Source organism: Elgaria multicarinata, chromosome 9 (assembly GCF_023053635.1).
Source record: "Elgaria multicarinata webbii isolate HBS135686 ecotype San Diego chromosome 9, rElgMul1.1.pri, whole genome shotgun sequence".
NCBI classification, from domain to species: domain Eukaryota; kingdom Metazoa; phylum Chordata; class Lepidosauria; order Squamata; family Anguidae; genus Elgaria; species Elgaria multicarinata.
The window spans coordinates 90,523,576-90,536,276 of NC_086179.1; the positions used below are offsets into that span (position 1 = coordinate 90,523,576).

At 44.8% G+C, this 12,701-nt stretch overlaps 2 protein-coding genes across 2 annotated transcripts in view; one reads left to right on the forward strand and one right to left on the reverse strand.

The window, feature by feature from the left end:
• The window catches only part of LOC134403819 (uncharacterized), a 537,248-nt gene that overhangs the window by 405,277 nt on the left and 119,270 nt on the right, over positions 1-12,701 (reverse strand). The gene's annotated exons all lie outside the window — the stretch shown is intronic.
• The window catches only part of SEMA3E (semaphorin 3E), a 248,335-nt gene that overhangs the window by 202,319 nt on the left and 33,315 nt on the right, over positions 1-12,701 (forward strand). The window contains exons 6-9 of the mRNA XM_063134310.1: positions 406-525; positions 5,825-5,967; positions 11,447-11,561; positions 12,468-12,537. Of these exons, the coding sequence (XP_062990380.1) occupies positions 406-525; positions 5,825-5,967; positions 11,447-11,561; positions 12,468-12,537 (448 nt within the window). The remainder of the gene's footprint in view (positions 1-405; positions 526-5,824; positions 5,968-11,446; positions 11,562-12,467; positions 12,538-12,701) is intronic.

Sequence of the window (12,701 nt, forward strand, 5' to 3'; positions counted from 1 at the left end):
GAAGAAGAAGGAGGAGGAGGAGGAGAAGAGTCGGACATAGAAAACTAGCATGCCATGTTGACATTCAAACCCTTCCCTGACATGCTAGGTTTCTTCCTGAAAGATGACTAGTTGTTTGGGAGTGAGGAGTTGTGGGGGACCATTCAACTCTTCACCTGCAGCCCAAAGTGGTACAGTCCAGGTAAAACTGTGCCCATCTGATTCTGTGGTTTGTGTAAACTTGCCCTTCTCAGACACCGCCTCCATGATATAGCATGTTGAACCAGTACAGTCCAGGTAAGATTGTACACTCCTAATTCTGCACTTTGTGAAAACAGGGCCTTATCAGATGCATCTGCTATAATATGGCACATTGCATAAGCATGGCAGTCCTGTATACTTATGACAAATGCATCTGACTTTCAGGTGGAGAATTGTTTGCTGGGCTCTTCAGTGACTACTGGGGAAGGGATGCTGCAGTCTTCCGCACAATGGGTCGCATGGCACATATCCGGACCGAACCCGATGATGACCGTCTGCTGAAAGGTACAAGGGGTCCGTAAGAAATCCTTTTAAAGATAATAATAATGTGATGTTACTTCCCATCACATTGGATGTGCTGTGAAATTAAAAATGCCTCAGTGACATGATGTGCTGGTCTCATTCTGTTATGGGAAGTCCTATGTGGGCTCCATACCCAGGGCCGGTGCCAGACTATTTTGCGCCCTAGGCAGGTGAGCTGCTTTCACCCACACCCACCCCAGCATACCTGGACGCGGGGCGCCATCTTGCCCAGCTGAAGCTAAGCCAGGACGCTGGGGTGGGTGAGGGCAGCTTTGGAATGGCCGCCCAGCCGGAAGCCACTCTGGGAGAGTGACTTCCGGGTGCACGTTCCGAAGCTGCCCACCTGCCCCAGCGTCCTGGCTTTGCTTCGGCTGAGTGGTCCCAGCCAAAGCAAAGTTAGGATGCTGGGGGGGGGGGAGCGGGCATGGCTTCGCTTCACTCCGGCTGGGTGGGCGCCCAGCCGAAGTGAAGCCAGGACGCTGGGGCGTGCAGGCGGCTTTGGAACGGCGCACCCGGAAGCCGCCCTCTCAGAGCCGCTGTGGCAGAGCGGCTTCCGGGTGCGGCGTTCGGTGTCCCCCCTTACCTTGGTGCTCTAGGCGTCTGCCTGAGTGGCCTCTATGGCAGTGCCGGCCCTGTCCATACCCCAAAGTATTGCCATCAGATTGGGAAAATTAGCACTGTAAAGCAGCCTTCAAATGCGCGTAGTTTTTGCTTCAGAATCCAGTTATTTGCATCAGGAAGTCCTGTTCGGAGTTCTGCTTCTGGTCACTTCAGTTAGCACAGTAGTTATACATTTGGTCAATACAAATAATTCACATGGCCCCTATCCTTTCAACATGGCTAGCTAATTCTATGAAGCAAGGATGGGCATCTTTGAAAAGAGCCATTTTTGCCCCCCTGGGATCCCCCATACAGGGGCAACAACAACAATTTTTAAAATGGTATCTGGAGCAGTTACAGAGTGCCAAAGGGCCAAAATTTGACATTTGCAAGTTAATTTTGACCCTAATAATAATAATAATATATTTCTTACCCACCTCTCTGATTGTATCGAGGCGGGGAACAACAGCAAGCATAAAATACATTAAATACTTATTTAAAACATAATATACACTGTTAAAAACATCCTAAAAGCATCCTAAAAGTATCCTAAAATTCCATTGGATAGGCCTGCCGGAAGAGATCAGTCTTGATAGCTTTCTTGAATGCTAAAAGACTGTCAAGCTGATGAGTCTCCTCCGGCAGGCCATTCCACAGTCTGAGAGCAGCAGAAGAGAAGGTCTTCTGGGTAACGGTTGTCAGCCTAGTCTTTGCTGACTGAATTAAATTCTTCCCAGTGGACCTGCGTGTGTGGGCCGGATTGTATGGGAGAAGGCGATCCTGCAGGTAGCCTGGACCCAAATCATGTAGGGCTTTAAAGGTGATAAACTAACACTTTATACTTTGCCCGGAAACTAATTGGCAGGCAGTGAAGAGATTTTAAGACTGGTGTAATGTGATCACCCCTAGATATACCAGGGACCAACCTGCCTGCCATATTAACTACAGGGCACTAAAAGGGTCAAACCAGGGTCAAAATGGTGTGTGTGTGTGTTTTAAAAATAATAATTACCCTGGGCAGGGAGGGAGGTGCAGAAGGGGCCACTTATTCCCTTCCCCTGCTATAGTGGAAGAAATGTCTGAGAGCACAAGACAAGAACTAAATAATCAATTGAGCTGATTTACATGCTTTCCTGGTTGAGGATCTGGTACGTTTGGAGAATGAGCAAGTATTCCCAGTCTTCACACACATTCAAGATAATGGATATCTGTAGATCCCTCCCTGAGAAAAAGACATGGGATATAAATTAGGCCCATGTGTACATGGATGCACATGTGTAATTGGAGAGCCAGGGTGGTGGAGTGGCTAAGGTGTCAGACTGGGAGTCGGGAGATCCGGGTTCTAGTCCCCACTCAGCCATGGAAATCCACTGGGTGACTTTGGGCCAGTCACAAACTCTCAGCCCAAAACACCTCACAGGGTTGTTGTTGTGAGGATAACATGGAGAGGAGGAGGAGGATTACGGACGCTGCCTTGGGTTCCCTGGAGGAAAAAAGGCGGGATATAAATGTAATAAATAAATAAATATGGCTGCTTCTTCCTCGTGCAGCATGGGAGAGGAGGGAAGTCCACACCACTGCTTATACCATGCATTATGAGGTCCCCCAGACACGGGCATGTGTGAACAAGCTCATTGTTTGAGCTATTTTGAATGCACACTCTGGAAGGCGTCCTCAGATTTCAATCCTGTGCACCCTTACCTGGGTGTATGCATGTTCTTCTGCCTAAACATGCATAGGATTGCTCAGCATGTCCTGAAAGCCCTGGGCAATTCCCTTGACCACTAATGTTAGCTGCTTATCATTTCCCTTTGCTGCCCTTTATGCCTAGAAATCATCCCAAGAATGCTGGCAATGGGTTCAATCGAGATTTACGTTGGATCAAGTGTCTTGGTGGAAGTGGACTTCCCCAGTCCCTCCCTCTTAGGGCAGCCCCTCTGGCCTCCTGAAAATGCTACACAGAGAGTCAGGAGACCCTGCTGAATAGGGTGAGCTGTGATGTGGGGAATGGGGAGGGGCAAATTGGGTGCAGGGAGAACTTCCTCTTGCAGATAGCAGATCCTGGCTCCAGCCCTATGGTGTCCTCTTGCTCTCCTCTTCAAATTCCTCCACAAGAATTCCTCCTAACCTACCTCACAGGGTTGATGTGAAGATAAAATGGAGAGGAGGGGGATTGTGTATACTGCCTTGGGCGCTCCTTGGGGGGGAAATCAGGATATACATGGGACAGACAAATATGACTGCCTTTCTAAGGCCGTAGCTAGACCTAAGGTTTATCCCGGGATCATCCCAGGGTCATCCGTGTTCATGTAAATGACACACAGGGGATCCCGGGATCAGGCAGAGATGATCCCGGGATAAACCTTAGGTCTAGTTAAGGCCTCAGAAGCACTTGTTTTACATGTGCATATTCGGCTGGTCTCCCCCATCTCCAATAAAAAATGGAAAACCAACACATTCATAACTGGGTTTTCTCACATTCTTCCTCTTCCTACTATAAAACTTTAATTTATGGTATCTTTGGGCAGGGATCTGAGATTTTGTTTAAGTCATAGGCATCATGTACATTGGTGGCACCATATAAGGGTAGTCGAAGGAGTGTCCCTCTAATCCCTTGATGTAGAGAGGTAATCCAGAGCTTTCCCAAGGATAAACCTCAGTGTTTGGTTTATCATAGCAAAGTCAAACCAGAGTCTTCACATGGTTCTGATTTAGCAACAAAAGCAGCAAAATGCTTTCAACCTGCACATCCCTCTATGTGCATCTAGCTCTTAGTCTCAGTGCCAAATAAGTACAGCTCAGTGGCTCTGATTCCTGTTTTGTATTGAGCCACAGATGGTCGCATCAATTCCATGCCAAGTTTCAGACTAATACAAATTAAAATAAATGAACCCCAGAGAGTAAGATTGGGGTATTTTTCTTAGGGGTATTTTTTTATTTTATTTTTTTTATTTTTTTTGTATATGTATGAAAAAAAATGATATGTATGCTGGAGCTGCGCAAATATTTTCAAAACCGATATTCTCCATATGTTCAGAGAAAATTTCACTCACTTGAAACAGTTTGTAAAGTTTGTCTTTTTGTCCCCCTCAGAGATCTTGGTGGTGCTTAACGCAATGCTGTTCTATTCTTGCTTACGAGAAACGTGCATTGCAAATGTTTGTATGTTTGTACCATAAGGCAGAGCTGTAGAAAAACTGGCTTGACCAAAAATTCATGGAATTTACCCAGTAACTGAAGGAGAAATGGTTTCATGAAAATGACTTTCCTTCAACCTTGTCCCCGACTTCATTTTGCTGAAGTCCCCTTGAAAATGGTGATTTACTTCTGATTTAGAGATGAAAGGTACCGCTCTGGCCATAGCTAGACCTAAGGTTTATCCCTGGATCGTCCAGGGGTCAAACCTGTTCATCTGGGTGACACACAGGGGATCCAGTGCTCAGGCAGGGGTGAACCCTGGATGATCCCAGGATAAACCTTCAGTCTAGCTGTGGCCTCTGTTAACCTGTGATTCCTCTCTCTCTCTCTCTCTCTCTCTCTCTCTCTCTCTCTCTCTCTCTCTCTCTCTCTCTCTCTCTCTCTCTCACACACACACACACACACACACACACTTAATTTGGCCTTCATTTTCATTGCTGCACTGCCCTCTAGCAGTTTGGCTGTTGCAATTTCACACTGACGTCTCCAGCCTTGTTATTACAGAAACATAAAACACCTGCAGGCTTTAGTTTGAGGCCAAGATCTTCTATTCAGTTCAAAGTGCACACACACACATGTCTGTCCCCTTAAGCAAGCTGCAGGATGGGAGTAGGTCCTCCTCCTGAGACTTCCTGGCTCAAGACCTCCCATTCCATTTCCTACTTGATACGTCTTCTAGATCAGAAGACTTTCTACTTTGCCCCATTACTTATGATACACATGTAGACTAGAAACTAAATTTAAAACAGGTATCCGCAGCATTCAGGATTTCAAAAAAGATCTTGAATTGTGGCCCGCGACCCAAAGTCATAAATTGCCCAGTCAGTACTGAGGTGACCACTTATACACAAGGATGTCTACCACTATGGAATCTATCCCCTTTTAGGTTCGATAGACTCCTAGCAAGAACCCAACTTGGCTCACATTTGTGATGAATGAAAGCTCAGCAACTTTCACTGACAAAGCACCCAAAAAGAGGACCAAAGAGGACATCGATTTGCACAACATTTGTATATTATAAAATTTATGTATAGACGGACATATAGAAATAATTACTAAAATATAAATATAAATATAAATACAATATATATTATCATCCCGAGGAAAGATTGTGACTAGGTGATCTGTGGGCCTGCTGCTCAGTCTGCTGTCCAAATGCTCAAGGTCACTGCTGCTCTGCCTTATTAAGGTTCTTTATTTTTAAACTGGATTCGTACTGGACAGTTCTTCCAAGGGAAGATGCCTTCAAACACAGGACTGTCCTCTGATAGCCATTCAAATAGAGTGCTGTCCTCCATAAAGCAGGACACATGGCTACCCTTGGTCAGTGTCCATGACTCACTTGGATAATTTCATAATTTCTGAATGGAAAATTGAGCAATTTGATTGCGTGCACACACATGTGTGTAATATTTGCTTGCTTACCATGGGAGTTCCTTGAATAAATTTGCTCTCTCTCTCTCTTTCTCTCTCTGTTTTAAAGAACCTAAATTTGTTAGCAACTATGTGATTCCTGACAATGAAGACCGAGAAGATAACAAGGTGTACTTCTTCTTTACTGAGAAAGCATTAGAGGCGGAGGCAGGAGCTCATGCTATCTATTCCAGAGTGGGAAGAGTGTGTGCAGTAAGAAATCTTTTGATGATGACCCTTTTGCTTATAATACGGTCCTTCTTTTTCTGCTGCAGCTTTGGAGCCTTTAGGTTTGGGGAGCTAAAAATACAACAAGAACCAAACCAAAAAAATATTTTCAGAACTCCAAGCCTGAATCCTGACTTTAACCCCAGACTTCCTTTCAAAGAGTCAAAACATCTCCTGACATGGTTGTGGCCACCCACCTAACTGTGGTTCTGGCATAGCTCAGATATGGATTGTAGAACTCATTCCATATTGAGTGACATAAAATAAAACATGCGGGAAACTTAAAAAGAACCAAGGGAAGGGGCTATGGATAGAAAACAGCCAGTCGAGTGAAGAGCTGCAAGCAACTTTGAGCTTCCTCCTTATCTTAATTCCGTTCCCAAATTTCACCCGGAGCTCCGTTGGGGGGAAATAAAATGGCACCATCTCAGCACCAAGCATTATAGACAAAACCAAGGAGCCTTGTGTGGCTTAGAGAGATGTTGGGTTTTTTTAAAAAAAAATATATTCCAGGCTTATTCGTGTTTTTCTTAGAAGGAAGTCCAATTTGCTTCAGTGGAACTTGCTTTCAAATAAGTGCACTTTGCAACCTCATTCTGTGCCATTGAGATTAAAGGGGGCTTGCTCCCAAGCGAATGTGGATAGGCTTACAGTCTCATATCTCAATCCTCAGATGAGAATCTCATTAAACTGGATGTGTGATACATCTAGGTAAACAGGCATAGGATCACGTAAATTTTGCCATTTCCCACTGTGGAACCCTATGGCATTGTTAAATTTATTCAGCATGATTAATCTGCAGGGTGCAAGATAACCATTTTGTTCACAGTACTGGTCCAGTTATAGTCCAATTAGGATTGATTAGTGCTTTTTTATATTGGTTAGGGATGGGCAACTTTTGACTGTCCAGGCATTTTGTCCTGCAATTCCCATCAGCACAAGCCAGCATAGCCAATGGTGAGGCATGATGGGAATTGTGGGCCAAAACATCTTGAGTACAACAAGTTACCTACAGAGGTTGTGGGCTCTCCCACACTAGAGGCCTTCAAGAGGCAGCTGGACAACCATCTGTCAGGGATGCTTTAGCGTGGATTCCTGCATTGAGCAGGGGGTTGGACTCGATGGCCTTATAGGCCCCTTCCAACTCTACTATTCTTTGATTCTATAATGAAGATGGTGGTGAAGAAGGATATAAATTTATAAATGAGAAGTAGGTCCCTTAGAAATGGTGCAAGACCAGCTTGCTCCTGGCTTCATAGTTTTATGTTAGATGTACATACTAACAAATGAAGCTCTGGTTCAATCAGTTTTGCCCGTTCCTCCATTTATTGTCTTTATTTTTAAGGTTATACATTTATAGCTCACTTTCCTACCTGCTCTACAAAACAGCTAGTTACCACCCACATCCATACATATGATATACACATCACATATACTCATTAAGCACCTTATTTTTTTTAAAAAAAGTATGAAAATGTGAAACTTTCAAAAAGTTCTCAGTGGTATCTTGGCTGCTTTGTGAGTTTCTGGAACTTGCAGAACTGGTCATTTAAGGGCCACGCAACACATTATGCTAATTATATATCATGTAGCTGAGCTTGCTAAATTCATTTACTCCTGTGAAAGGCTGTGTGGCCCTAATTCAAACTGGGGCCACTACACAGCAGAAGGGGAAGATTAAACCTTCTCTCCACTTGTTTTACTGTCAAATTACACCATGGATTTTTTAAAAAGGGGGTTGAATCCTCCACTGACTCCAAATGGAGATTATATTCTTTCCTTTTTTTAACACCTGCCCACCCCAGGGGTGGAATTTTAAAGGGGGAAATGGGTGGGGGGAAGGAAGGTTTAACCCTCCCCTCTCAGAGAGCAGAGGTCCCAATATGACTTGGGGTAATACACACTTTAAAAAGGAAAGGAACCTCTCGTGCAATCATTTGAGTCATTGCTGACTCCTAGAGGGACGCCTGCTTTCGCTGACGTTTTCTTGGCGGACTTTGTAGCGGGATGGTTTGCCATTGCCTTCCCCAGTCGCGGTTGCCTTTCCCCCAGCTAGCTGGGGACTCATTTTACCGACCTCGGAAGGCTGGAAGGCTGAGGCAACCTGAGCTGGCTGCCTGAGAACCAGCTTCCGCTGGGATCGAACTCAGGCCGTGGGGAGAGTTTTGGCTGCAGTAACTGCCGCTTACCACTCTGCGCCACACGAGGCTACACACTTACAAAAGAGTCAATAAACCTAGCAGGCTTAGCAACACACCAACATATAGTTTGGCTCTCTGAACTGAGCTCTCTGAAGAGGACTGAATGCAAAGAGAGCACGTCTGCATCTATTTGCTCCCTTAGGAAAGGAGGATAGTTGGTAGGTGAGGTAGATGTTTTCTAGCCCTACAATGGCCATGGCTAGATGGGGCGAAAACCCGGGGCGATCCCTGGGATCGTCCCTGTGCATCTACATGACGCACAGGAGATCCTGGAATCATAGAATAGTAGAGTTGGAAGGAGCCTATAAGGCCATCGAGTCCAACCCCCAGCTCAATGCAGGAATCCACCCTAATGCAGGAATCCATCCCTCAGGGAGGGATGATCCCTCCCTTGCCCCAGGATCTTGCCCTTGCCTTTGAGCCCGCTTTTTCCGCGGTCTCGGGATGAGATCGTGGAACATGTGGGAAGGCATCGTGGGTTGTCCCAGTTCCTCGTGGTTCCTCGCGAGGAGCAGCTGCACCCATCGGGGGTGGGGTGGGGGGAGGGGGAAATTAAGTTTCAATTTTAAAAAACCCTACCTTTCTGTGCATGAGCATTCATGCGCTCTTCTTCTTTAAGAAAACTTTTTAAAAAAGGCGGCCGCAACGTCTTCGCCCTCTGAGGCCGTCACGCACCACGTGTAAACAGATATCTTCATCCCTCCATCCCGCTAGAACGGTAGGTCAAGCTGAGGCCAATGTCTTTTATACAATTCCAGAGAAACATTTGTAATCTGTGGAAACCTTTTTCTCTTCCTCAGTTCTACCTGAATTAGCAAACCCCACAATTTTAGACTTTAAACTTAATACACCCAGGACATCTGCTTCAAAATGAGTTCAGTGAAGTAATTGGATTTTGAAATAAACAAATGCGAAGGTTATTTCCTAATCTCACTGAGGTAACGCTAAGGTGATTAATAAAATGAAGAATGTAGCTGGCTAACATATTTGGCTCATTGACTTGCCAAAACTGAGTAATCAGTTTAAAGGGATTAATAATATCTGGATAGTAAAAACTAGATATAGTCATGATTTTAATTAAAATACTGACCAAACCACAGCTTTTAATGAGAACGTTGATAGCTCTCTGTAGTTTGAGTAGAATGTGGGTTCTGGAAGAGTAACATAACCTCTATAAGTGATGTATGGTTTCAAAGGTGAGTCCTTAGATCCCATATTTCAACCTGTTATTCAGTGAAGAATAATATTATATTCAGTGAAGTTATTCAGTGAAGAGTAATGATATAAAATCTTAGGAACAATCTATGTGGCGCAATCACCACTTGAAACAGCTTTTGTGTTTGAAGAGTTCTGTGCAATGGTCATAATGATGTATATCTTCCCATGCAGATCAACTTGATCACATGGAGGACCTGCTACCAACCACTAACATTCTGGTTGCTGATTGCAGGATAACTCTCACTGTAACCATGTTGACAGATGGAATAAACCATTCTATGCATTATGGCAGGTGTGTGGAGGCATTTCCACATGAAGGCAGTTTCAAGTGGCCTTGCAGGGTGATTCTGACGCACACATTGGAGCTTAAATGCAACTTTAGCTGTTGCGTCTGTAATCTAGTATAGATGTGATGATGAGCAGGGGAACTAGAAGTCTGTTTGCTTCTCTGTCATATCTTAAAAAGAACTTTCACATCTCCTTCCCTTGCCATGGGGAGTTGTGATAAGCGTCCCTGCATCAGATGCAATAGTCCCTCATAAAATAAATATTTTATTTATTTATTTATTTAAGCATTTTTATGCCACCATTCAGCCAAAGAAGGCTCTCATGGCAGCTTACAAAAGTATTTCCTGACAGTCCCTGCCCACAGGCTTACAATCTAAAAGGCATGACACAAAAGGAAAGGGGATTGGGAGGGGGAAAAGGAAAGCAAATTCAGGCACTACAATCTTAGTTGCAAGTTCAGCAGTTACAGTTGACAGTTGGCAGCAGGAGGGAGGGGGTTCTCAGCTGGAGCTGGACCCAGGCAGGATGGAGAGGTGCCTGGCTGCTGCTTCCTCCCTCACTGGTGGCCTCTGCAGAGACAGTTGGCAGCAGAGGGAGCTCTCAACTGGAGCTGGACCCAGGCAAGATGGAGAGGTGCCTGGCTGCTGCTTCCTCCCTCACTCAGAGATATGAGTGAACAGGAAACATGTCAGTTGCACTTCTTGTTTTCTAGCCTCACTGTCATTTCTGAGTGCTCAGCATTAGGAAAGGGGGGCTGATGGAAGCCAAGGTTTGCAATAACCTTGTGGGACATTGCCATCATTATCCGAATATCTGACACAGTCAGCTGCTAAATGAATTAATTTACAGTTTTGTCCCAGAGCTCTTTGGACCAAAGTAGATGTGATATCAAGACTCATGAATAAGATAACCTTTGAATTTTAAAGTGTTAATAGCAGCCTCATCCGCCTCACTCTTCACTCACCCAATTAGATTAAGGGCATGGCTAGACAGGGCGATATCCCGGGGATCGCTCCGGGATCATCCCTGTGCCTCCACATGATGCGCAAGGGATCCCGGGGGCAGGGAGGAATGAGCCTTTCCTGGCCATGGGATATCGCCCTACCATTTTTTGCGGTTTTCCCCATGGTCTCAGGATGATCTGGGGTATGGCTTGCTGTCCCAGTTTATCTTGGCTCTTCATGGTTAAATGCGAGGAACCAGAAAACATGCCTATCGGGGGTGGGGTGGGTGGGGGAGGTGTTGTCTAAAAAATGATAATTATCTTTTTCATTTTATCACTCATGCTTTCCTTTGCGATGCAAAAAAAATATGGTGGGCGCGACATCCTCTTCCTCCTGGGACGTCTTGCGCCACATGTAGACAGAGGGGGGATCCCGCGATCCCCATATCATGAGATCCTCCCCCTGTCCTCCCTCTACCTTGTAACAAAGTATGGTGTAGACATGCCCTAAGATTATGACACTGGGCAAGCTATCTGCCCCATTTGGTGGGGGGGTTGTCAATCACTCATGTGATAACGATAAGAATTGCCTAGTAGAGGAAATAGTAGATATGGGAGGATATTGATTTTGAACAGAAAAAAATGCACTGAGGGAAGGGTTAAGTCCCTTTCCTCCCAGCACCAGGGTCCTGATCCAAATTTCCCCTTCCCTCTTAACAATGCAGAAGGTCCTATTCGTGGATCTCCCATGATACAGCATGCCTTCTAACTTGGCCCTGTGCTTATGTTCACTTTCTTGTTCCTTGCTGTCCAGAATGATATGGGTGGACAACGGATGCTGGTGAATAAATGGACCACTTTCCTCAAAACCAGATTGATCTGCTCTGTGCCAGGGATGAACGGCATTGACACACATTTTGATGAGTTAGGTGAGTTCCATGCTTCTGGATAGGTTAAATATATAGCCCATTCTAACCTCCAAAATAAAGCACACATTCAGTTCCCAGTTCCCATAAGCACTTCCTGTCAATTGTATATCCCTATGAGTTACATCAGATGTCACAATAAACCATGGTTATCATGACAGGAACTCACCTTGTTGAGTTTCTGGATGTGCATCTCTTCCTCTGGCACATCCATGAGGAGTTGGTCAGAAGCTTTTGCTTCCATATCTGATTAAGCACAGCTTGCGGTTTCTTCTGAACTTAACAAACTGTGGTTCACAGAATCTTAGAATAGTAGAGCCATGGAGTCCAACCACCTGCTCAATGAAGAAATCCATCTTAAAGCTTACCTGACAGATGGCTGTCCTGCTGCATCTTAAATGCCTCTAGTGTGGGAGAGCCCACTACCTCCCTCAGTAATTGGTTCCATTGTAGTACCGCTCTAAGAGTCAGGATGTTTTTCCTGATGTCCATCCAGAATCTGGCTTCCTTAATCCTAACTGGTTTGTTTAGAATAACTCAACTTCAAACCATAGGATATGAAGCTGGTTTATTTCAACGAACTATAGTTGATACTAACCACAATCTAGATTCCAGACATAACTGCTATTGATCAAAAACAGAAGTGGAAGCTCTTGATCTCCTCCACACAGTCCCACCAGAAGAGAGGGGGAAATGTGTAAGCCCAAAGCTAGCTATGACTCATTCCCATCACAATAAACTATGGTTTATTTTGGTGGCCAAATTGCCCCTAGTAACAGTACTAAGCCTACAGACTTAAGAGTGTAGAACTATTGCCTTGCTGGGTAGCATAAGCAGCCATCAAAGCTACTTGGATTCAAAAATAGTTGTTAATCAGTGTTTAAATTCCATCATGCTTCCCCTTTGCAGAGGACGTCTTTTTGCTCCAGACTCGTGATAACAAAAACCCAGTGATATTTGGACTCTTCAACACGACAAGGTAAGCAAACATGATGTGGCAGCACTAGATGAAAGACAGATATGTTTCGAGGAACCTGGTTTAGGGTAAATCTAAAAACACCATATGCAAATGAAGGTGCTCGGCCAGATGATAACTTTTTAGCTTTTGATACCATCGACCATGGTATCCTCCTGGAATGACTC